Genomic DNA, 27,382 nt, shown 5'->3' on the forward strand with positions numbered 1-27,382 from the left:
GGAAGTGACAGGGCAAAATGTCACTGCGTACGACATTACGGAGGCATGGTCAGCGTCCATCAAGCATACATAGCTCCAGGGGAAAATAATTACAAAAATAACAGTCAAAAGCTACACAAATATAGCTGAAGCCCTTTGAAGAAATGTCAGCAGCGCTTTTATGGATGGCTTGAAATAAAATCAAACATTAAAGAAAATCAGTAATTGATTGTTAATTTGTCCTGCCTGTGGATACTCTCATGATTCACATGAGTCAGCTGCTACCAGCCGAAAAGCTCTTTAAGAACCTTTGTTTTCCCCAAACTAGTGAGTTTTGTAAAACAGCTACACCACCAGATATAAGATAAGATAGAAGATAAGATATGTCACTTCATCTAAAATAAAAAACATAATGTAAAAGATTTTACCCATTGGTATGTAGATTCCTGTTTCTGAAGCCTCAGCCTTTTGGTCAGCGCCATATTAGCTCTATGTAGAATCGTGTGGAGCTTGATAGTCAAGGCTCCTACTGGGTTAGTCATCAAGGTCTATCCTAACAGATGGGTGTTATTGTCTTAGGCTGGTGCTAGGTAGCTCCTTCTGTTACTGAGAGGAAGACAAAGTGGAGGTAGAGAGTAGAGCAAGGCTTTAGCTAGGGATTAATCACGCTGCTGTTATTGTGTATATGCTGCTGTTATTGTGTATATATTTATTTATATTTCTTCATACATTCTTATATAGTTCTATATTGTGTATTTTGTTGTACAGTTATTTTATTTTCAACTTTAATTTATATATTTTATCTTATTCTCCCAGTTAAATTTACCCTTCATTCTAATTTGTGTTGTACAGTTATTTCATTTTTAACCTTAATTTATATTTTATTCCTTCCTAGTTAAATTTACCCTTTTTAATTTTTCATATTTATTTCCTATCTTATTCATAGCCTTTTCCTTTTTTGTTTTCTTTAGGTCACGAGCAGTTGTCCAAGCATTTCACTACATATCGTACTGTGTATGACTGTGTACGTGACAAATAAAATTTGAATTTGAATTTGAATTTGATTAGTGTTCGCTAGCATTAGCCTCTTTGCTCACGTGTCATATTAGCTCGGATGCTCATCTTGGCTAGAAAAACAGACTTAAAACAAAATGTGCTAATTAGGACAAATGATTCCTTCAAGTGCCCCCTTTTTTTTTTTTACTTTGTTTGACTGTGGATAGTACTGATGACTGATAGGACAAGATGGACCAGGAAGTCAGTAGCCAAAGCTATTGCTGCTTGCTAATACACCAACTCTTTAGAGTATGCTTTAGTTTTTCATTTTTAGATGGACAGGACTGTATTTGTATAAGAGGGTACCACTGAGGTGTTGCTAGATAAAGTTACTGTAGCAAATAACAAGAGAAAAAACAAGTGGAAAGAAAATTAACTAATCCAAAAGACATGCTATCTGACATTTATTTTTTAATCAGGAAACAACTGTATATAGTAGGGTTTTTTTTTAAGAGGAATTAGCAGACATTTGAGAGAGTAGCTAATGCAAGTGCTGGATATCTACCTTAATTAACAGGGGGAAACAAAATCCATTATGCAGAAAATCTATATTGTAGCACAATCTTGTGTTTTGTTTTGTTTTTTCAAGATTGATGGAACCATAATTGGACACTAGCTTTGCAATGGAAAGTTAGTAGCTAATGCTAAGTGGAAAAACCTAATGACTAATTGTGTTTACAACTGTGTAGCAATGCCCTAATAACATACTCTCTTTTTTTTGTGTTTTTTGAAGTTAACATCATGTTATATTGTAGAGGACCTAAAAAATTATGTCTTGTTATTAGTTGTGGAAAACTGTCCTCTCAGTGGCAGCTTATGCAACTTATGTCAAATTCTCATGCAGCCAACATATAAATTATAAAGTGTGGAGATGTTCTATTAAAGATCAACTGGTAACAGCTTCATATTCCCTGTTCTACACCTTTGCTTCCAATTAGTGAACTTCATTACTTTGTCCAGCAGCCTGGAAAAGTTACATTGTATTGCAGACATGTTAATGTCTCTACTCGCTATCTGCCTTATCATTAACTTTTAGATTAAGGAGAATTTGGTCAGTGACCCAAATGTTAAGGTGTAACCCCATTATCAAAATTTAAACAGAGGATGGAGTCTTAGTCTGAGGTTAGTTTTAATATATGAATGAACAAAAAGTAATAACAACTATATTTTTCCAGTATGTCTGTCTCCGAAATGTGTTAATGAAATTGTTTTTATAAGCTGTATTGGCATTATGAGTTAAGGGGTACAGCAGGTCATCTAATAATCAGAGATTAAGATTGGTTGTTTGATCCACAGCTGCTCCAGTCTGAATGCCAAAGTATACTCGGGCAAGACACTAAGCCTTGTGTGAATATTAGCTAGAAAGCACATAGAAAAGACAGAAAAACACTGCTGGTATGAATGGGTGTGAATGCTTAGAGTACTCCAGTAAAATTTAACAGTACTATATAAGAACCAGTCCATTTACCATTTACTGTCAGTGAGGTGGCCCATCACTTTGGTCCAGTTGGGTTCTTTTAAAGTTTTCCTGGTACCCAGATGATGAATCCAGTGATCAGTCTCTGACTTTCCTTCAAGTTTCTGTGAGATGTGTTAAGAAAATTTTGGTTACTAAACAGTTGTCTTATTGGTTAATCCACTGCCTGGAGCGGGTTCAATGACTTAGATGAAATGGATGCTTGGTTAGGAATTCTTGTTGTCACATGTAAATGCAGTTGATTCAGAGTAGTGCAATTTTTCAACATGAAGAGGTTAATGTTGCAAAATTGTGCATTTTAAACTAAACCTTCATGTTTTCCTGAACCTAAACAAGTATTTTTGAGGCTTAAACCTAACCTTTCACCAGGGTCTTGGATTTTTCTACGCATGTCCCCATTGTGAGAAAGGTGCAGGCTTAGGTGGGCATCAATAATGTTGCCGCCTGTGCCCGTGTCCAGTATTTCCAGTTGTGAGAAGAGTCTGAAGCGTTTCCTGCTCTGTGCTACATGTGAGAAAGGGAAACTTTAGGCCCTTTTTTGGCGATCATGTGTGAAAAATGTAAAACACCACAACAAATGGTATTTGGTGTCAGCGGCTGAAAAGTCTAGCTGTATCCCAGACACCAAAATGCACCTCATGTATATCTCAGAGAAGTTAGGGTTTTTTTTAACAGCACTGCAGAGACTGAGTTGCCCACAGAGGCCAATGCTCCCTGATTCTAACCAGTGATAGCAGGATAACATAGAAAATGGTAATAGGGAACAAGATATAAAAACTATTTCCCATTAAACTGAGATTAGATTTTAAGTCATGAGTTTCACAGAGCTGCTAGCAGGGATATAACCTTACTCCCTCTGTTCAGCAGCCTCCTTGAGCACTTCTGGAAAGAAACCAAGTCAATTGAGAGCCATAGAGGTATAATCTCTCTAGTTTTCACTGGGTCTCCTCCAGGATGAGGGCTGGGGGGTTCCGGGCAGCGCTTGAACCACTTCAGCTGGCTCAAATTGATGTGGAGGAGCAGCAGCTGTGCCATAAAATGTCTATGGTTAAAATGTATTCTAAAATATAAATTATCCACAATAATAATTAGCCTTTTACATGTCCTGCAACACTTAATTGCAATTAATTTATCTCTCATTAAGAAGATTATATTTTAACAGGTTTGTTTTCTTCCTAACCACAGCATGGAGGAGACGGTGCGAACGCTACTACAGAACCAGGACTCACTGGAAGGGCCCAAGGTGGACCCACTGGACCTAATGAAAGCATACAAGGTACCAACACACTTTCAGTCACAAGTTCTTTCTTTCGGGTATGGAAGTTTCAGAAAAATCTGAAATAATGTGAAACAGACAAATTACAAACATTATTTGCAATAATGTCTTGAACTCTAACAAGAAAATAAATTAACAGATGATATTTTTCATTTACTATATAGATGAAATACACGGGGTGATTTACTTTTAGATACACTATTGATCTCACTTTAAAATTCCTTTTTTGTTTTTAATCAAGTTTATAATACATTTATGCTTTGTGTAGAAGTGGGTGGTTGATGTGGTTCATTTTCATGTGCTTGCTGGAGTATTAAAAAATATATATAATAATGGACACTTTGCTGGGATGATGCATAGTTTTAAAACCTGCTGTACGCATGGGAATATCCATCCATGCAACTGCATATGACTAGGGATCAATGAATACATTTAAAATACTTTTTCCACACAGTCTTTTTAGATATTTATGTTTATGAAAAAATATCGTGTTTATGGTACTACCAATAATGATGCAATAGTTTAGCTTGCGGGGGTCTGCGTTGTGTCTCCAGATAGATCCAAGTCCCCACAATGCAATAATTTTATTGTGTTGTGGGAACACAGAGTCACACATGCTCCAGATCTTCAGCTTTGATGTTGTTTATGAGTAATGTTGGTGTGGCTAAATGTGCAAATCACAGGAGCTAATGAACCGTATAGCAAATGCAAACAAGTCTCATAATTAGGAATCTCAGCGTTATCCATCTTGTCCTTTTCATACTTCGATCCATCTTCTCCTGTTTGAGTCAAAGCTTTTTTTAATGTTTGTATTCTGCAGTTTTATACTAATAATGCAAAGTGAAAGATGATGCATCATTGTATTAAGGGCCAGCCTCATCTATGAGTGATGCTCCAAAAAACACATTAGAGTGCAAAATGCATGAAGCTTAGATTGCTTGAACTGTGTGTATCAACCAAAACAGTGATGGGAAAAAGAAAAGGATGTCCTACACTGCTACATATACTCCATGTATTGTATGTTATCTTCTTCTCTCAGCGCTCACTTTAGTAGTCACCACAGTATTTCTAGGATCTTTTTGTGTCACAGCATCCCCTGCATGCCCTCCTTCACTACATCCATGAACCTCCTCTGAGGTCTTCCTCTTTTCCTCCTCCCTGTCAGACCCATATTCAACATCCTTTGTTCAATATATCCTTTATCCCTCCTCTGCACGTCTACAAACCATCTCAGCTTTGACTCTCTAAATTTCTTTCCAAATCCTCAAAACCAAAGAGTCTCTCTGATGTATCTATTTCAAACTTGTCCATCCTGGTCAATCCCAGTGAAAGTCTGAGCATCTTCAGCTCTGCTTCCTGCCACTGTCTCCAAACATCTACATACAGTACTTTTATATTCTATGTTGTAAACTCCATTTACTCTGTAACTGAGTATCAGTAAAATGATGAGAACATCACAGAGGCAGCTCAGCTCTTTTTAAGGTCTTAACTTATATCCACTGAAAGTGTGGGAATTATTTTCTCTGACATGGATTATCACTAATCTCAGACTAAATACTTTTCCCAGTTGAAGTTTAATTGAAAGTTTTCATTTAGTCTAAGACTATGCTTGATCCATGACTGGGAAAAAGGCTAAGTGCTACTTATTTCACTGCTAAATCTGTTCTAATACCATCTAAAGAATAGGGACTGTTTACTACTAACATGTTCTTATTCCTGACTTTCCTAGAGTAGCTTTGCATGATTCACAGTTCAGAATAATCCTTACATTACATAATTTTCTCTGGGATCGATAAAGTATTCTGATTCATACCATAATAATAATAAAATAGTAAAACAGAAAAACCATCTTAAGTGTTGTCAAGAGCATGTCAAAGCAACAGGAGGTAATATAACTCTAACCTTGAAGAAACATTGACCAGTCCAGTCCACATACAATAACACATTCTGACATGAAAAGAGGAGATAAAAGCCCTTTTTTTTGGAGACTATTTTTTAGGGGCACATTTGTGGTGAAGAAAGTGGAGAGAGAGATGGAAGGCACAAACTGTGGTCATGTGGCATACCTGCTCACCCACTGAGCTAAACTAGCATCCCAAAGGTGCACACCTTTGATGCTGACTTTGTTTGTGTCTAAATGCAGAAACTGAGTCTTTGAAAATCTTCACTGTGGCAGGAGTTTGTGAAAAGCTCAGTTTTCAGTGTCCAAAATGCCGTTCATGTGTCGACAAAAGTCCACAGCACACAGAAAAAGTGCCATAGCCCCTCCCCCTTTATGCCAACTTTATTCTTATTGGCTGCCACTCGCAAACAATATGTGGGTGGAGTTTCTGTGCCCATAGCAAAAGCTGTGTGCCTTAAATGACCATAATAGAGATATCTCATCTCTATGACATCATAGAGGGCCAAGATTGGAAAAAAAATGTGTGAAACTGAATGTTTAGAGCAGTGTGCCGTCTGAGCTTTTGTCTCACAGGGATTACGTCTACATTCTTTGACCTTATTATTTTAAACCTTAGCCATGTTTAATATGAAAATCCATCCCAGTTACAGGTAATATGAGACAATCAAAAAGGAAAAAGCACAGTGGGTCTAATTTAAGTGTAGATAAATGGTATGGAGTTCCCCAAGACTCCATTTTGGAGCCTCTTCTTTTTAATGTCTACATAATCCAGTAGCCTAGAGCACTAGCTGGCACATTTTAGCATAAATAATAGAAGTTTAATAAATCTTTGAAGTGAAGCAGAGCAGCTTTATTTATGCAGTGGCTGCAGCTCTCAGTGTGCAGCTCATCAAGATTTATTGCTCTTATAACTGGAGCTTTATGGAATATGGAGTATTTAGTTTTCATCTCTTTGTGACTCCAAGGCATGCATGTTTGATATGCTCTCTGCTTTCCAGGACAAACTCCTGGAGGAAATGTGGAAGCAACAGGACAGTCTGGAGGGTCCCACATCTGCCACACCAACAACAGAGATGTCCACCTCGCCCGAGGCCGGTGGTGGCGACGGCGGTTTAGAGGACAATTCAAAGGACAGCAATCCCCTGTTGGAGCGGCTCAGAGCGCTCGAGGTAATAAAGTGGATTGCACGGTCCAGTTCTTAGGCTTCGTCCACAACTTTTCACTTTCACCATGTCAGACTGAGAAATATGTTTAATTAAACATATTACATTTGATGGTTAGAAATAAACAGGTGGCATTGGATGAACATAACTCTGACTGCTGTATCTTTATGTAGGAAGGGTTATTGAGTAGGTGTTAATGGTTGCAAAATTATGTGGTTGTAGGCCACCCCTAATGCTTTCACCGTGACCGGTTAAGAATATAAACTATGTGTTAGTTTTTCCCACTCTCAAAAACAGTGAGGTCAACAGCAGGTAAGCCGATTGTGCTGTTATAGCTTCAAGATGCCATTCACAAGGTGTCAGACAACATTATGTGGTGATGAAATGTAAAAGTGTTAGCCGAAGCCTAGGGTGCTTTACATTATTAAAGAAATCAGAAGAAAAACTCAAATCTCCCAGAAGCAGGGAGCATTAAACACATAGTTTTTAAATGTCTATGTTATTCAAGTCAGCCTCTTAACACAGAGTTCCTGCACCATTATTAAAAGAAAACGAAAGCAATGCTTCTTAAGACCTTACGCCATAAGAACCCAGATCCATTTCTCCTTTAAATTATATAGAACATAAAACAAAGCAACCACGAGATTCACATGACACTGAAGTTAATTTCTTTGGATTTCTGACTTCTGGGCAGAAAACACAAGTAATGTGAAAAAGTCACTTGAATTTAGGATTTTCAGTAATTGTCAGCAGGGTTTCTGTCATACCCGCAGCTGCTGGCCCTAAAATTAGCATTAGTTCATCTTATTTTCCTGTTTTAGGAAAGCCATTTGATAATGGCGCTACATTTTTTTATTTTGGTAGGTAAGTCACATTTATATATGTGCTATATATATTCAGCTGGAGCTGAAGAAGTTAAATTTGATGGGTGGTGCATAGTTAATTGAAAACAATTAAAACTAGGTGTTGTAAACCGTTTGGGTGGGTCATTATGTGGGACACCACAGAGCCTGTGGACAATAATGGAAACAGTTCAGTTTCTCTGTGATTGTTGAAGTTTTTTAAGTCCTTGTATGAGCACTGCTGATAAATAAAGTTAAAGACAAAAGTGGCATCGTTGGTTTTCTTGTGTTATAAATAATAGTTTTGTTGATCTTTACAAAATCCAGAGTTTTACCAATAGCGGTTTTCACAGATAAAAACAAGATGAAACAGTGGTTGGAAATTGAAGCACAACCAGAATTACCAAAGCTGCGATCTCATTGCCTCTGAAATGGCTGCTTTGAAGACAAGACCAGTATTGCAACCAGTCACAGTCAGCCGCCATCTTCACAGTGACTTTGGTGAGTCCGAATGGCAATAAGATGCGTTCGTTCTGTCAGGCTGGCAATTACATGCAATTTGTTTGTGATAATAAATTATTAACTGTGAAAAATTGGTCAGTTATCTGTCACTTATCTGTTTTCATCTTTTGCAAATCTGTTGTCCAATCACATCCAAAGAAATTACCATTAAATATAAAATCACTACTTACAGCCAGAACCACAGATTCTTCCCGATAGTGACAAATCTGCTGCAGTGTGGGAGCCCAGCAAACTTGCTATCACCTTGTAATAGAATGATGAGTTTGAGCGTGCTGAACTATCAACCATCTAGTTTTCCTTGTCGTAGGGTGGTTGCCATCCTATTTTTACTCTAGTGCGACTGGGTTATTGTGTAATAGTAGAACTATTTTAGTAGTATAGCACCCCCTAGTGTTACAGACCATGTAATTACACCCTAAAATAAATTTATTTGATACGGATTTACTAATATATAGAAATTATAGTCAGTAGCAATATTTTTAACCAATTTAAAACCTATTTAAAAAATTTCCTTTCATTTCAAAATTTAAGACTTTTTAATGACCCATGGGAACCCTACATTAACTAGGTTACACGTTACCTGTTCAGATTTAGATTTAGGGTCACATTTTTGTATGGCATTTTCAGTTATTTCGCATATTCAGAAGGAAATCTTGTTGTCCAATGGCATGTACGAGACTTTAAATTAACACATAAATCTTCTAGTTTCTGAAACTATGCTTTTTTAGCATGTGGACAATGTGCAGGCATAACCCTACCCCTACATGGTTTGCCAGTAACCTGGTGGATGTTAAGGGGTAAATTGAATTGCTTGCAAATGATAATTAACAGCCATTATATGTTGCTCAGAGCATCCAAGTCTGTATGGTGCTTTCATTTTTTTTAAACAGTGAGCAAAGCAGAAGAAAAACAAGCACACACATCGTGTTTTGTAAGGCCTCTGTCCATCTTTGAATAGGACAACAAAAGAGGCTCTATTATGTTGAAGCGCGGTCCTAAGGGCACAGAAACTGCAGAAGACAAAGGAGTTATTCATATCCAGGAGGTGATAATTAAAAGGCTGCCAGGGTAGTTAACATTTGGAGTCAGTGTTCCAGTGAATGTACAGTATGCACCCCCCCACCCCCCGTTACATCTTCCCTGCTGAATAGGTCATAGGACTCGCCATCTGCTGAGATCTCGGGCAGCCATTATTGATGGAGTTTATATCCACTGAAAAGCCTCACAGAAGAAAAACAGAGAAAAAAAAAGAGTGAATTCACTCGGCTTTGCTTGTGTTGTTCTGTTGGCTGTTCAACACAGTCTCACAGCAGTCCATGAAATACTCATGAAATTTAATCTGCTGCTGCTTCAGGGATACAAATTCTTCTTTTTAATGGGGTTACTGATCATACATTTCTTTCTTTTTTAAAATTTAACAGTTTTCAAAGTTTTAAATTTTTTTTAAACCTGTTGTATCAAGAAATGACTTAAACAGAAGCTGTCTGACAAATTGAAATAGGCAAAAAGATCTGAAAAAGCAACACATCTATCAGTATGGTAAGGGTTATAAAACCATTTCTTAGTCGTTGGATTCCCTTGCACTACGGTGGGAGCCATTATCTACAAATGAAGAAAACTTGGACTGGTGGTGAAGTGGCCACAGGAGTAACTGGCTGACTAAAATTATTCCAAGAGCACATCAACGAGTCAGGAGGTCAAGGTCACAAAAGAACCCAGAACAACATTAAAGAACCATAGGTTTATCATGTCTCAGTTAAGGTCAGAATTCATGATTCAACAATAAGAAAGAGACTCTGCAAAAATGGAATCCATGGGAGAGTTCAAGACAAAAATCACTGCTGACCATAAATAACACAAAGGCTCATCTCACATTTGGGAAAAACCATCCTGATGATCCCAAAGACTTTCAGAAAATATTCTGTGGACTGACAAGAAAAAGCTTAACTTTTTGGAAGGTTTGAGTCCCATTACATCTGGATTGTAATGGGACTCAAACCTCATACCAGCAGTCAGACATGGTGGCGGTAGTGTAATGGTCTGCGGCTGCTTTGCTGCTTCAGGATGACTTGCCGTAATTGATGGAACCATGAATTCTGCCTTTTACTGAATTCATGATTCTTCTGAAGGAGAACGTCCAGCCATAAATTCCTGCCTTGAAGCTCAGCTGCTCTTAGCCTATGAGGCAGGACAATCATCTGAAACAAAACAGGAAGTCTGCCTGAAACCAAAATTTGAGTGGCCAAGTCAAACCCTGGAGGTAAATAAGAATTGAGCTTGAAAAACCTCAGATGTAGGTCGAGGCTGAAATAAAACAATTCTGCAAAGAAGATCAGGCAAAAAATTCCTCCACAGTGATGTGAAAGACTTGTTGCCAGTTATATTAAATGCTTGATTACAGTTTTTGCTCCCAAGGGTGCCCCAACCAGCTAATAGAGGCCAACAAGGGGGGCGATTACTTTTTCACACAGTTTGGATAATTTATTTCCTTTAACAAATTAAACTGCTTTCTTTATTAAGTCAAGTAATCTTTGCATGGCATAAACATTTGTTTGGTGATCTGAAACATGTAAGTGTGACAAATATGCAAAAGAATAAGAAGTCAGGATGCTGGTGGATACTTTTTCATAGCACTGTACAGTATGTGTGTCTAATTTTGCATCCAGCATGAGTTTAGTGATTTCCGGCATCAGTCCATGCATGATTTGCAGTGATATTTTAGTGAAAGTTAATTTTCCTTGGTAATAACCTGGTCAAAGCCTGTATAACGAGTTTGTCATTAATGATGGTTTTTTAAAATAAAAGAACACCTTAAATTGCATCAATTTTCCTGCCTACTCTGATGACCCTAAATGGATGATTCGGAGTGTGTTTTTGTGGCTTTCACGCTGTTGCTTCTTCATGGTGGCTGCCTTTATTTTATCCACATTGTAATTAAACTTTAATGTCAAACTGAAGAGTGAGAGAGAGATGCACATTAGAGAGTTTTCAATTTAGGTTCAAACTACTTTCCAGTCATTATGGCACACTTGGGCACCTTCCACATAGTCCGCCACAGAAAGTAAAATATTTGCTTTGAAAACCTCCAAAAAGTGAGAATATAAATAATAAAAACAGAGTGAACCGACTTTCTTCTAACTGAGGGGAACTGCTGAACTGCTCAGCTCCTCCACCAAGTCTGAGTTTTCAGTGAAAGTTGACAGTTAAGTCTGAAACACTGATTGATGTGATGGTTTCTGCAGATCGAACAAGTTAACGGTGCACAAACAAGGACGAGGGAGCCCGACTGTAAGCGCGCTGCCAAACATTTACAGCTTTGCAAGTGATTTATCTGTACATGCAGGATCACTTTGTGGGGGTTTAATATGTTTCGCAGATGCAAAAACAATTTATTTCAAGCCAGATTGATTGACACCTATAAACTTTTTTTTTTACTTGCAATCTACACATTGACACATTAATCCATCAGGCTCATTTGCAAAGATGGTGTAATGCAACTGCAAGAGCAAGTGTGAACTCATAACATAACAGGCTGAAAGACTCAAAGTACAGTACCAGAACTTGCACACGCACAAACGCACAGCTTGTATTTGCAAACACTATAAGACATGCATAGGACTGTATGTACTGCGATACCAGCAGATATACTTCATGCAAGTGTAACGTGAGGGTTCACTAGATGGTTCGGAATCTCTCTGAATAATTAGGAACAGCAAGATGGAGACGGATAACTTTTTAGCAGCCGCGTTACTCTCAGCACACAGCAACAACAACCCACACTTCCTGTGTGCCGCCCTCATGAATACTTCACTGGCCTCTCAGAAGCCAGGAAATCTTATACTCAGATCAAAACAGGGAAAACAACCAGGTAGATATAACACATACTTATTACATGTTTGAACATGCATGTCTAAACATTCAAACATGTAAACATGTAAATATCAAAACACGTAACCACCAAATAGCTACATAACTAGCTTTATAACCTTTGTAAACACCTCTTTGTATATCAAATTAGATTTAAATTTACTTCTACACTTTACACAAGTATCAGTATAATGACAATTCAGTCCAGTTCAGTTCATTTATATAGTGCCAAATCACAATAACAGTTGCCCAGTTGCCCAGACATGAAATTTCCCACTCGTGGGACTAATAAAGGTATCTTATCTTATCTATCTTATCTCAAGGTGCTTTGCATTATATATATATAAAAAAAAAAACCTTCAATAAGATAGCGCAAACCCCAACAATCAAATGACCCTCTATGAGCAAGCACTTGGGGACAGTGGGAAGGAAAAACTCCCTTTTAACAGGAAGAAAGCTCTGGATGAACCAGGCTCAGGGAGGGGTGGCCAACTGCTGTGACCAGTTAGGAGCGAGAGGAGGAAGACAGGACAAAGACACACACTGACACAGCCAAGCTGCACAAGACACAGCAGCCAATGCCAGACAGATGCTAAGTTAGAGCTGGCTAGCTAGGATTCATAGACAGTATGAAAGATGCCACTCAGTGGTTATGAAGCTTCAAGATGTTTTGTCCATCGCCATCTTGTTCTTTAAACCAGGTGTGACCAGCGAGTCTGACGGGTGGACTTCATTTCTAAGTTGACTTTAGCCGGCGTGGCTTCCTGTAGATGCTTTAACCAAACGGGGAATTTAGGCACTTGGAGCAGAAAGTCACAGATCCCTCTAACAGTCTATGTGAAGGACAAAAGGTCAATGTGACCTCAGTCCTCTTCCAAAAGAGTCGGGGGATGTCTTATTTATTAAGTTAGTCAGTTTAGACTTCAATAGAAAATGAGGGTTTAAAACATGACAAAGCTACCTAACCCACATTTAAATCTCCAAAGTTCTCATTTTAAGAGTCAAGTAAACCGTTTCCTCACGCCTGAAGCCAGTAATCAGCATCATTTCAGCTGCTGAAATACTGTGTTGTTTACCTCTGCCTGCTGCACAGGGATACAGGTGGTGTTGATCTGTGTGGGGCGAGTTCTTCTTTGAACTCTGTTCATTCCTGTGATCAGCCATTTCTGTGATCTTCTGTGAACTTGTTGTTCCGAGGAGTTGCCCACAACACTAAGTGAAAACAAGCCAGCTCAGGTGGCCTGGCCTTTCAGATTTACAAGAATAATCACTTGTGTAGAAAGTCGCCCGCTGAGTTCCCAGAATGGTGTCGGGCCTGAACCTCTGTCAGTAATTGAATTATAGCTGAGGTACCTCAGGTCAGCCTCGCAGACACAGTGAGGGTCTGCAGGATTAAGTTGGGATGCCTGAAATTTAAGGCATCGTTCATTTACGACCATCTCTCTCCAGTGAAACCAACAAATCCAAGTGCTTCAGGGAGAGTACTGTCTAGATAGACAACTCACCTCCATCCAGAGAAAACAGCATCAAGACCTTTAACGTTTCTCATAGTTCTATAATTAATCACATTTTCTATCCTACATATTTTTGTTTATTTTCTTATTTATATGAGTGCGTTCAGAAATTATTAATGCAGTTTGCATGCGTGCGTTTTGTGTCTGCAGGCAGAAAACTCGGCTCTGTCGATGGAAAACGATAACCAGAGGAAGCAGTACGAACGCTGTTTGGATGAGGTGAGTGATCCCACACTGCAGAAGATATACAGCATGTATTTACAATGAAATCACACTTTTATTTTTCATTAATAATTAAGGCTTATAAGGCTTATAATTAAGGCTTATATTTGCACTGATTTGTACCACCAAAAATGGTCATTCTCCAGTAAATGGCATTTTTAGGGTCTGAAAAATTTAGCTGGTATACAGTACCAACCTACAGTGAGTCAGTCCTCATAAAACCCTAAAAAGACTGCACATAAAAAACAGAAGTTTACACGTTTAGTTACGAGATCTAATGCTGGCTAGCTTGATAAGCAGGCTGCATCCATAGACTGTACTGGACTGTCCATAGACAGACAAAGTCATAAAAGACATAATGAAACTCATCTGTGATTCTTATCAGGTCTAAAAATGAAATAAAAACAACCTGAGATGAACAAAAGCACATGACATATGACACAGAGTCATTTATTGAACAGTAATCAAGCCAAAATGCAGAAGTAGGTGTATGGTAGCAGAATGCTGAGGACGACAGACATCAGCAGTGATGCCCAATCAGTTCTGCAAAGGGTTATAAGGTTCTTTCCAAACAATTTGAAGTCCATCATTCTCCAGTGAGAAGGATTGTTCATGAGTGGAAAACATCAGGACAGCTGCCAGTCTTCCTAGGACTGAACGTCCCAACTAATTTATCACCAAGGTCGGAACAATGTAACGCTCAGAGAAACTGCAAAAAACCCAAGACATCAATCTCGGACTCAGTTAGATATATGTAAACTTTAAAGGGGCCTCCCTTGGTGGAAAGCAAGTTAAGAAAAACCTCCTTGTGATTGCCCTGCGTCACCTGCAGGTTAATCAGCTTATCTGCAAGCACTGCCTGACTATCCAGTGTTTGCAGACAAGTCAGCATCTTCCAGCCAAACTGTTGCAGCTAAACCCAGCAACCTGCTAGTGATCAAAGAAATTCCAAGGAAGTTTTTCTCGCAGCACCACGTACCTGTTTGCAACCAATTTCACCTAGCAATGCCCAGCAACCACTCTCCAACCAATCAGGGGATACCATTTTTCTGAACAGGTGTGTGTGACCGAGGCCTGAGTTTGTCCTAATGCTGTGGATGCCCTGTATATACTCTGGATGCAGCTCACTGTGGTAATTTACATGTTGTTTTCACATCAACAACCTTTCCAATTCCAACCATCCAAAAGGTAAATGAATGTAGAGAGGATTATTTCTTGGAGTGTAAGATGAATTACCCCCCCCCCCCCCCCCCCAAAAAACAACAACAACAAACAAACAAAAAACTAAAATGTCCACACAGTGCTGTCTACTTCTCAGGACTCCGACAGTCTTGTGATTGTAGCTACAGCAGGAGACGCACAAACACACTTTGTTTATTATGAGCACTGGTGGAGTCTACAGAGGGATGCCCAGATCTTTAATTGAAGTAGACAGACAGCAGAGCTCCTGGCGATATGAAGAAGTGAGTCTCGGCGTTCAGGAGCACGGACTCTCACCTCTAACACGAGGCTGTCTAACTGCACTCCTTCCCTCTGACAGCACTTTGAAAGTCTCTCCATCTTTTCCTGCATCTCTCTCCAGCCACCACGACAGTGCCACTTTAGTTTTTTAGCAGCCTTCGCTAATGGGCTTGGTACCATGGAGATTGCTGCCCATGAGAATCTGGCTGAGGACAGATATTTCAGAGTTTCTGCTGTGGGATTAATTTCTCTGCTACCGCCACCGCTTCTGCTGCTTTTCAGTCTCATTATGCAGATGATTTTTTTTCTTTTTTTTTGGGGGGGGGGGGGGGGGGGGCATTGAGATGGTTTCCTGTCATCATCTGAATGAGCTGAGGCAAGGCGTTTTGATAGAAAGATGAAAGAGGTGGAGGGAAATAATTTTGTGGCCCACATACAAAAGAATCAAAACATACTTATTATTCCAGTGCCAAGATATATTGTATGCCTCCACTTCAGAAATCAAAATAAGCAGGAAAGAAAGCGTTTCAGATTAGTCTTCTTCTTCTTTTTTTAAAAATCAATCCATACAACTGAGCTGAACTTTTTCTTCTTCCTGCAGAAATTCACACAGAATACAGAATGAAAAAGTTAGGACATCAACATTAACCATGTGTATATTTTCTGTGGTCAGACATGCAGTAACCGCGGGCAACAGCTGTGTGGTTTCAACGAGCCCGACTCTGATGCAACGCCATGTCAGTTTGTCCTCACGGCACCGTCCACGCCTCTAAATCCTCATTTTTGAACTTTATTCTCGGTCGTTTTACAATCTCTTTGCATCTCAAAGTCACAAAGTTCAACTCTTAAAATAATGACCAAACTTTTTTAAACACATTGTTCCTTCTCGTCTCTTTCAGGTGGCTAATCAGGTGGTCCAGGCTCTTCTCACGCAAAAGGTTTGTACATTGTCGGAGCATTACGGCTACCGTAGTCAGGAGCCTCACGGAGTAATCCGAGACCAAACTCCGCTTCAGGTCCCAAAGTCAAACAAACACTGCGGCATCACTGAGAGTTAAAAACGATCTAAATTCTTTCATCTTTAATAAAATGATCAGTGTGACTGCTTTACCAGGTGTAACAATTAAGTTGTACATCCAGGCATCCATGAAAACAAAATTTATTAGAGTTAGAAGTTAGCAGGAAGTTAGCTCGCTAGTTTCCACCTAATCATGATATACCATGTTCTGACTGAGAGATTTCTGGAAAAATTCAAACGTACAGCTCTGCTATCACTTCCAACATAAATGAAGAGAGAAAACTAAACAAAAGTGACGTTTGTAGTGTTACTGAAGTTAGGCTAACTGGTATATAATTATGTGCTCTGTGATCGCTAGCGACACAGCTATGTGTTTATGTTTGCATAACATAAACACAGTGAAGCTGTAGGATGAACGCTAACTTTTTTCTACTCGATAAAAGTTCAGTCAGGAGAACAACTGAGATAATCCATCAATAATACGAGGTTAGTCATTAATATACTGCAACGACACGGGAATAGAGCATCTGTGAGAGAATTCAACATTAAAGAATGAATGATACGGAATTGGAGGAAGCAAGAAGAATGAGTTGAGTAAAGTTTGACTTATCTGACTGTTTTGTTTCGCTTAATGCGCCTTATGTATGAAAACAGACCCGTTCATTGACAGTGCACCTTATAAACCGGTGAGCCTTGTGGTCCAAAAAATACGGTAAATTACACCAGGACCATTTCAGAAGCAGTCTTTTTTGAAAATGTACTCCATTCCTGCTCTGTGCAGCTCTACACAGGCTCCTTAAAAAACAGAACCAGCACTATTTTAAGCAATGACAACCTGAGCTCTGTTTCTGGGTCTCTGCGGCACTGAAATACTGTCTTGAGTGGACACGATTCGATTGAGCACCCGCAGTGGAGTCAGAAAGAGACGCAGCCACGCCCAGGGTATTCTCAGGCAGGCTGCACGCTGTATGCTCTGTTTATTATGACTGGATATGTAAAGCGCTTTGGGGTCCTTAGGGACTAGTAAAGCGCTATACAAATACAGGCCATTTACCATTTACCATTTATCATCAAATATTCTCATTTTCTCTTTCCCTGGTCTCGTTCCTGGACCCACTCTGTGGCGAAATCCTGTAAACAACCCTGGCAGAAGTACCCTGTCATGACCAACAATGCTATACACAGAAAGTCTGATATTTAAGTAACATATGAAGGGTTTTGCTGTAAGTTTATGTGAAGAATGGTCACAGCGGCTGTGAGAAATTGACTATAGTTTATAAGTATACTTCATGCGGTATCATGGGGGTTTCGCCACCTTAGCCCCCCTCTTAAGTCACACCTCTGTAGGTCCTCCTTTCCAGGTTGCTCATGTTTTCGAGCACCATCATGTGCATCTTTAGTTGAATACACCGTCGTTCCCTGTGGCTGCTAAATTAGCATCTGATTTACGTGTATGTCTCTGAAGTGCCACCGTCAGTCGCCGTCATCTGTCCATTTTGTATTTGTTTCCAGGACCTCAAAGAGGAGTGTGTGAAGCTGCGGACCCGTGTGTTTGACTTGGAGCAACAAAACCGCATACTGAGCGTGCTGTTTCAACAACGTGTCAAAATGTCCACTACTCCCGTCTCCCAGGTAGGAGCTCACGGCGCCGCGGATACAAACACAAACTGACAGAGCTAGCATGCTCCAAGGCTGTTTGAATTTTACATGAGCAGCGCTCCACTTCTAAAGGTTACTAACTTTCAGCGAGGACCACAAAGACAGAGAAACCCGCCCTGGATGTGTTCAAATGAACTCACAGAGAGGTACAGCGGGTTTACAGCTGGATTTATATCCTTCTTTCTGTCCTAATTAGTGTCGTTTTTGTCACGGCTTCATGCTCGAGTGCACTGTACGTCCTCAAACAAGGATTACCGGCCCTTACCCTTCTCTTCTTTTATGCTAATTATGCCAGACTTTAGCCTAATAGTGAGGCAGACCTCTCACACAGCTGTGGCAGGAAAGTAGTGGTGCAGAAATGGGAGACAGAGGCGAGCATGTTTTTCTAATTGGAAAACTCCTGAGGTTAAAACCTTAGCTTTTTCTTTTTTCCATTTTTTCAGTTAGCTGTGATGACAGTTGATTGCTCAGTTTGTTGACCTCCATCGCCAGCTGTACTGTATAACTTCAAAGATGCACATAAACTTCTTTCATGTCGAAAATGACTAAAATCTTAAGGTCTTGCAGTGATAGACCCAAAGAGAATCATAGCATGACTGTTTTAGCTTGTTAGCTTTTAGCAGTTAGCTTTTATCAGCAGGTTTTCATCTTCTGCACAGCTTTTAAAAATTAACACAATAAGCCAGCAACACATGAACACAGAGGGGTTAAAGGGCAACTATTGGTCTTACTTTCTTTAGGTAGTCTCTAATTTTACTCCAACTGAATTCTAATATTACTTTTTGTCACCTGGAGGCATTAACCAGCGACTTAAGCTAATACATTAGCCTAGATAAGGCGGGGAACACGAGGATCACAGCAATCCCAAAATTGAATTCTGTATCAAAAAAACAAAACTGAAGTTATAGCAGCACAGTACAGTTCAATAGTTTGGTAATAAATGAAAGAGTTAACCCTGACAGGAAGCCTTTTGACTAACAACCCCTGCCTCACCCGGCCAATTAAAAGTGCCACCTGCATCGGGACAGTTGGGTGGGCGACACTAATGTGAACATTTTGCTAATAACAGTTTCAAATAATCTGGACATGAAAGCGGGTTAGAAGTCACATTATCAATCACAGATGCCAGTAACAGCCAAGCTCAGGCTTGTTATTTTGTCAGTTTCTTATTAATAATTGAGGTGATTCAGCTAACAGAGACTGTTTGTCCAGAAGGTTTTAAATCATATGGTTTGGCGTAAGTCAGGGTTGAGAAATCCAATCTTAATTAAAACAGACTAGAATGAAGTCATTTATCAGCTTTTGGTACTCATCTTTGGTATTATCTCAGCATCAGAAACATTAAATAATCTTAAAAACTATTTTAAGACTTTTAAGACCTTTTAATGTCTCATTTGTTGCTGTTATATCTTCCAAACAAAAGCATTTACAGATACAGGCCCAGAATGTTGTCAGCTGTTAGTTTCATGCTGTCTGAAACATGAAACAAAGCTTTGTAGGAAGCCTAGTTATTGCACCAGCAAAAATCTTTGGAAAGAAGCTTTGGTTGAGACAGAATAAGACAAAAGGCAAGACTATGCCGAGACAAACACTGATGAAATTGGAGGCAAGCTGCAAAAGTCAAAAGAAAATTAAAAGCATTTAAAGTAGTTATGGGAACATTAGTAACTGTCTGTCTTCATTTGTTATTTATTGACTAAATTTATTCTTAATTGCTCTTATTACACCTATCAGTGAGTGAAGCTTTAACTAACAAACTGCACAAACAGTTTTTTTCTTTCCCAGAAACAGTGACAGGCTTCCCCATACACACTGCAGAGGGCTAAAAGGAAAGTGAGGCTTAAATTAGATCATTTTCAGCATTTAGAAATAAAGCAGCTCATTAGAAACCCGAACAGATGTGAAGCTGAGTGCAGAACATTCCTTTTTAAACACTTCTCTACATCTCAGGTCAGCTAACATGACAGCAATAATAAAGTTTCTTCATCTGAAAAAAATCAAAATATTATCTTTTTCATTTTTGTGATGTTTATTTTGATTGAAAAGCATCAAAGGTTTAAAAAAATGATACATTTGTGCGATCCAGAGTAATTCTCATTATCGAAGTCATCAACCTCAATTCAGAACAGCCGAGTCAAAAATATTTTGCTTTCTAACTGCAGTGGAGATCATAGCCTACATGTTTTTAGCATGACTTTAAAAGTTCAAAAAAGCTCATAATGCAATGTACATAATTATAGATTTATGTGTTACAGATATAAAATTAAACAAAAATAAAATAAAGGTATTAATGCCGTGTTTAAGTTCACTCTGCACAGACCTGTTAATAATTCAGTTTCAAATATCCAATCATTTGTTTTCCTAGTTTGAAGTTCAGAGAGTTGCTGTAATAAAGTTTGAAGCTGATATGAATAAAAAGTTTAAAAGTTTATGTTGCAAAAGAAAATATTTTTCTAAATCAGGATTTTATGAGAATAAAAATTAAAATTACAGGAAAAGTTTCCTTCTTGGGATTCATGCTAGCTTATGTTAGCTTAAATTGTGCAAAAACCACGTTTCCATACATATTAACTGCAGAGCAGAGTTAAATCTCCCCGAAGGTAAGAAATGGATTAGCTGGTGTGGAGGAGGGTTGCAGAGTGGCTTGCAGGTGTGCAGCTGTTGCAGTATTCTGGGCTCGGGTCTGTGGCTTATCGAATCTAGCATTAGGGTCAGTCATGACGCTGAGGGCACGTCATGGAAGCGATGGTCCCCTGTGTAGTTTAATTTTACTTTTCATGCAGCTGTGTCGGCTCCACAGGTGTCTGTGTTTTTTATTAGATGTGAGTAATCATGCTGACAGGAGCCACATGTCTACTCTTCTCAGTGCCAAGTAATAATGAGTCTGAGTGCTGTTCTCTGATGGGCTGACTCATCTGCAACTGATCAAAGTCACGGTCGACTGTGTCACACTTTCCAAACAGTTATATCAAGTTAGATTTAATCACTCAGCATGAATAAAATCTCTAACTAGGCAAGGCAAGGCAAGGCAAGTTTATTTGTATAGCACAATTCAACAACAAGGTGATTCAAAGTGCTTTACAGAGACATTAGAAACAAGAACAAATAAAAAGCATGATTTAAAATTGATTAAAACAAGCAAATAAACTAACTAACTAATTAACAAACAAACAAACAAACAAACAAACAAACAAAACAGTATATAAAATCAAAACAGATAAAATCAGAACAGTAGATAAAATCAGTAGTTAAATGTAAGTTTTGAAATTTAAGCTTAAAGTGTGGATTTGGTGCTTTATTCAAATGCAGCTGAGAACAGGTGAGTCTTCAACCTGGATTTAAATAAACTGAGTGTTTCAGCTGATCTGAGGCTTTCTGGGAGTTTGTTCCAGATATAAGGAGCATAAAAGCTGAATGCAGCTTCTCCGTGTCTGGTTCTGACTCTGGGAACTGATAAAAGACCGGATCCAGATGACCTGAGGGATCTGGATGGTTCATACTGGGTCAGGAGGTCATTGATGTATTTTGGTCCTAAACCATTCAGAGCTTTATAGGCCAGCATCAGAACTTTAAAGTCTATCCTCTGACGGACAGGCAGCCAGTGTAAGGACCTCAGAGCTGGACTGATGTGGTCCACTTTTTTGGTCTTAGTGAGGACTCGAGCAGCAGAGTTCTGAATGAGCTGTAGTTGTCTGACTGATTTTTTAGGTAGACCTGTAAAGATGCTGTTACAGTAATCAAGCCTACTAAAGATGAATGCATGGACTAGTTTTTCCAGGTCCTGTTGAGACATCAGATCTTTTATCCTTGATATATTCTTGAGGTGATAGTAAGCTGACTTTGTTATTGTCTTAATGTGTTTTTCTAAGTTTAGGTCTGCATCCATCACTACACCCAAATTTCTCGCCTGGTTTGTGGTTTTTAGGTGTATAGATTGAAGTTCTCTGGTGACCTGTAATCGTTTTTCTTTGGCGCCAAAGACTATTACCTCAGTTTTGTTTTTGTTTAGCTGGAGAAAATTGTGGCACAACCAGTCATTGATTTCCTCAATGCATTTACCAAGAGCCTGTACAGGGCCTTGGTCTCCTGGTGACATTGTGATATATATTTGTGTGTCATCTGCATAGCTGTGATAGTTTATTTTGTTGTTGTTTATCATCTGTGCCAGTGGGAGCATGTAGATGTTAAACAGAAGGGGTCCCAAGATGGAACCTTGGGGAACTCCCCATGTGATACTTGTCTGCTCAGATGTGAAGTTACCTATTGATACAAAGTATTTCCTGTTTTCTACGTATGTTTTGAACCAGTTTAGTACAGTTCCTGAAAGACCTGTCCAGTTCTCCAGTCGTTTGAGTAATATGTTGTGGTCAACTGTATCAAATGCTGCACTGAGATCCAGTAAAACTAGGACTGACATTTTTCCACTGTCTGTATTCAGACATATGTCATTAAACACTTTGGTCAGAGCGGTTTCAGTGCTGTGGTTCTGTCTAAAACCTGACTGGAAGGCATCGTAGCAATTATTCTTTTTTAAGAAGTAACTGAGCTGTTGAGAAACTGCTTTTTCAATGATCTTACTTAAAAACGGGACATTTGAGATCGGCCTGTAGTTGTTCATTTGTGTCTTGTCAAGATTGTCCTTTTTCAGTATAGGTTTGATTACAGCAGTTTTTAGTGATTCTGGAAACACACCTGATAATAAAGAAAAGTTGACGATCTGTAACAGGTCTGACTCTAAAGTCTTTGAGACCTTTTTGAAAAAACTTGTTGGCAGGACATCTAAACAGCAGGAGGAGGAGTTCAGTTTACCTAAGATGTCCTCCAGGTCTTTGCTGCTAATAGGTTGAAACTGTTTCATGGTGTTTAAACAGTTTTTTGGTGGACACAGTACATATCCTGGATCTGCTGTTGTAGTACCAATTGCTTGTCTAATTTTTTGGATTTTTTCAGTGAAGAATTTGGCAAAGTCATTGCAGGCCATGGTCGAATGAAGTTAGCTGCCACTGACACAGGAGGGTTTGTTAGCCTGTCAACTGTAGAAAATAAGACCCGAGCATTATGGCTGTTTTTAGTGATGATGTCAGAGAAGTAGGACCTCCTTGCATTCCTCAGTTGTAAATTATAATTGTGAAGTTTCTCTTTATAAATGTCATAATGAACCTGGAGGTTTGTTTTTCTCCATCTGCGCTCAGCTTTCCTACACTCTCTTTTTTCATTTTTCACCAGTGTGGAGTTTCTCCATGGAGACTTTTTCCTTCCAGAGATAACCTTCACCTTAATGGGAGCAATAGTGTCCATTACATTTAACATGTTAGCATTGAAGCTATTGACGAGCTCATTGACTGACCCTCTGGACAGGTCAGGTGTTAATGGGAAGACCTGGTTAAAAATTGCACTACTGTGTTCAGTTATACACCGTTTTGTGATCACTGTTGTTGATATATTTGTGTGGGCTGAGATTTTACTTTCAAAGAAAACACAGTAATGATCAGACAGGCCCACATCAGACACAGTAACCTTTGAAATGCTCAGGCCTTTGGAGATCAGTAGGTCAAGAGTGTGTCCTCTATTATGTGTGGCCTCTGTTACATGCTGAGTCAGCCCAAAGTTGCCCAGAGTGTTACTCAGGTCTTTAGTCCCTTTGTCCTGAGGGTTGTCCACATGAATGTTAAAATCCCCAGCAATAATTACACAGTCAAAATCAACAGAGATCACAGACAGCAGTTCACTGAGGTCATTAAAAAAGTCTGTGCAGTATTTGGGAGGCCTGTAAACATTAAGAAACACAACTTTGGATGGGGCCTTCAGCTGTAAAGCCACATATTCAAAAGACTGAAAACTTCCAGGAGATAGCTGCTTACATTGAAATGATTCATTAAATAAGACAGCAACCCCTCCTAAACAGCAACTAATTAAAATCTCCTAAACTCTGATTTAATGGCAATTTGAGTGTTGAGAAACTGAACAGCCAACGATAGCACATGTTCTGCTAGACGAGTTCAGCTGGTCTGCACAGCAGAGATGTGTTGCAGTGGAAAGAAACAAAAAATAACAGATTCATGAAGTTTCTCTGCTGTTCTGAGGTCAGCTGATGATTCTCCCATAAATAATTGACTTTTTTTTTGATGGACAGGTGCTTCTGTTTGTATTTCGAACTGACTGCTGAATGCAGAGATGGCAGAGCACGGTTTGTTACCCTTTATTTGAGCCCTGAATTCAAACAGGTTTTAGCTCTGCTGACAGAAACGCGTTATTAGCGTGCGCTGAGGATCTCTCGCTGTCACTGTACCAGCAGGAACGCTCGTGCTCATTGAAGCCAACTACAAACACATGACAAGTGTGCTGTACTGCTGAATACCTGCTCTGCAAATCACTGTGCAGCGGGCTACTACACCACACACTTTGATTAATTCTAGAAGGCTGCAGCGATGCCGTTCTCAGCTTTTTGGGGTATTCCTTCACTTCTTTCAGTTTTGATTTAGCATTCATTGAACAGAAAACTCTCAAAAATGTGTAATTTGTTTGCAGATTTGATAAAATATTTGTTGTGTTTTGTGGATTGACGCTTTCAGTCAATCCACAAAACACGCACTTCCTTCAAAGATAAAAGTAAGACTACTTAATATACTTCATTTTTTGAGCAAGATCCCTTTGATTTTGTGTGATGCCACCACATGTCTTTTATAGATTTTGTATCTAGCCATTTTCCTTCATCTGAATTATTTCATTTCTATTTTGCATCTTCATGTTTTTCTTTCTTTTTAACTTTATTTTATTCAGCCTTTTCATTTTCATCTAGCCTGTAAGCTTTCTACTTTCACCTGCTTTTCAAAGCACTTTATAAATTCTTTTTAAACAACCCTTTATTATTATTTAAACTGATACCGCTTTTCCTGTGCGCACAAAACTCATTCCTGTGGAAAAATGTGCACATGGACATGAATTTTTTCGTTTTCCAGACTTTAAATCTGATTTCTACCAGCAAGAAAAATATTTGCACCCAAAATTCTGATTTTAAGTAATCTTATTACATACCAATCACATTTTCTTTAATGATTCGTTTTTTGAATGAACAAAACTTGGATCTTATATAATTCAGATGCATTTTATTCAGAATTATTGCTTCATTGCAAATTGTTTGGATTCCTCCATCAGCTGACGGGGGGCTCATCCTAACGAGCGTGGGTGTGGTGAATGGATGTGGATAATTAATGGATCCTGACCATGCTGACCTCTTACTGCACATGCAGCTCAACACTGTCTTAAACATTTGCACAACATCTGTATTCATTGTATTTCTTATTAATTTACTGGCTCCATACTGTAAACGTTGCTGGTTCAATACCAGCAGGAGACACAAATCCCCTATGGTGTTATGTCAGAAAGGGTGTCTGTTGTACAAATCTGCCAAATCATACATGTGGAGCTACCTGCTGTGGTGATCTTGTATTTATTTCATTAAGCTAACTTGTTTTTGATGTTTTGGCTGCTGGAAAGCAGTTAATTTTCCCACTTTTGGGATAAATAAAGTCTTTCTTTTTATATCTAATAGCGACAGGAGACAGGAAGGTGGGGGGAGAGAGTGGAGATGATGAACAGCAAACGGCCTGAGGGGGAAACAAACCCAGCTGTGTGCTTTTCTGTTAGTTGTGTCTCTCAGTCATACTCTCAGGCTGAGCAGCATTAGGGGTCTGTCCTGAGACCCTGACCAGAGGCATGCCCTGACTGGTATTTGGACCCTCAATCTGCAGTAACTAATATAACTACTATACCATGCAGCTGCTGAGGGGTATTAAAACTTTAACACCTGGAAAAACGAGCAGATTCCAGCCCAAGAAGCCTTAAACTGCCAGGTCTCTGGAAATCATACATATCGTGCCCGGACGTGAGAGACGAACTTCTTTCATTTTCTCCTCCAAGTCTCAAAATTATTCTGCATCATTATGTGAAATTAGATCAAACATTTACAGGAAATTTGCACATTTCACAGTATGTTATATTAAACATACTAGGAAAGTCTTTTGGTTACTGAAGCCAGACAGAAGAACAAAATTAGAGCAAAAAACAAACACAACCGATTAAAGCAAGTTACAAACCAAACTCAGTGACCCAGTAAGGGTCAGGGTTATAAAAGCCTTCTATACTTAGAACATCCAAACTTCACAAACTTTGTGTGAGACTTTATTTGGCTAAAGCAAATCCTAACTGTACCCTCAGAGAGGTCGCTGGTGACCTGGTCGATGTTGAGGTTAAAGGGGTGAAATCTGAGTGTGTGGGGCAGAGGCGTGACTGACAGCGACAGCATGCTTTTCTACCTGCTGGGTACTGAAATAGTGCTTTGGATTTGTCTTGAACAGACTTGCGGAGGAATTTAAGCCAGAGCAAAACTCCTTGAATCCAAATGACGTGAGTTTCTGAGCCTCATGCTGTAGTCGTTACGCAGAAAGCAGGGAGGAAGTTTCAAAAGGTCTTTTTGGATTATCAGAGATCGCAGCATAATTCCTCCCCTCTGACAAACATTGGGGTCAGGGGACCAGTCTGCTGTCACAGACTGAACTGGTAATTAGCAAAAACATATTTCTTCAATTTCCTTCAAGGAAATTTTACAGGAAGGTCCAACAATTCCCACTCCAGGCTGTTAAGCAAGCTGCGAGCTCAGCAGAGTTGGACACGCCGTCCTTCATCTTTAACCTTTTCGTTAAAGGTCAGACTGGCAGAAGAAGCGTCTGCATCTCTGCAGAGATGCTCAGCTGCTTGTGCTGGAAAGAAGTACTGTACCTACAGACTTTTTCCTCTCATTAAACCCGACTTCTTGTTAATTTGGCTGCTCGTTTTGTGTTTGCGTGTGAAGTTTATTGAGTTGAGTTTGTTTCTCGAGCTTCTCTTATCAGAGGATCGACTGTTTGACCTGCAGTCTGTCTCTCCATCCTCCGCCAAACATTTTCAGCCGAATTTCCACTGATTAAACTCTCTTTCCTCACATTAATCACTCAGCTAAATACTTATTAGATCATTCTCGGTCCAGAAAATAAACTTTACTGTCATCTGTTTGTCAGTGTGGATGTTGAATCCCAAACTTTTGTGCTTTGGATGATTTTTTTTTTTTTTTTTTTGTGGCAGAAAAAAGTTCAGAATATTAATAACCCAACATTGCTGGCAGCATGACAAAAAAAAACTTTTATGTGCCAAATGCCAAGCCTTTGATTCACTAATGCAGCATTCCCAGTAATCCAGGAGGCTACATTAGTAGTGTAAGATAATTATCTCACACCGCCCGAAGCTTGAATATTAACCGCAGTTGTTATATTTATCTCCAGTAAAGTCACAAACAAAAGTTTTGAGAACAAGACTTGCATTTTAAATGATTGATTCAAACTTTGTGTCTGTCGTCAGCTGGAGAAAAAAGTTACTGATGAGACCTCC

The 27,382-nt window shown here is 39.2% G+C and overlaps 1 protein-coding gene across 6 annotated transcripts in view; it reads left to right on the forward strand.

Annotated features, from left to right (window-relative positions):
• Positions 1-27,382, forward strand: part of LOC113007765 (nck-associated protein 5-like) — a 111,460-nt gene that overhangs the window by 26,495 nt on the left and 57,583 nt on the right. For all 6 annotated transcript variants that reach the window (XM_080290485.1, XM_026144675.2, XM_026144676.2 and 3 more), the window contains exons 3-7: positions 3,698-3,788; positions 6,690-6,860; positions 13,750-13,818; positions 16,182-16,220; positions 17,813-17,932. In XM_080290485.1, the coding sequence (XP_080146611.1) occupies positions 3,698-3,788; positions 6,690-6,860; positions 13,750-13,818; positions 16,182-16,220; positions 17,813-17,932 (490 nt within the window). The remainder of the gene's footprint in view (positions 1-3,697; positions 3,789-6,689; positions 6,861-13,749; positions 13,819-16,181; positions 16,221-17,812; positions 17,933-27,382) is intronic.

This window comes from Astatotilapia calliptera, chromosome 16, assembly GCF_964374335.1.
Source record: "Astatotilapia calliptera chromosome 16, fAstCal68.1, whole genome shotgun sequence".
Lineage (NCBI taxonomy): Eukaryota > Metazoa > Chordata > Actinopteri > Cichliformes > Cichlidae > Astatotilapia > Astatotilapia calliptera.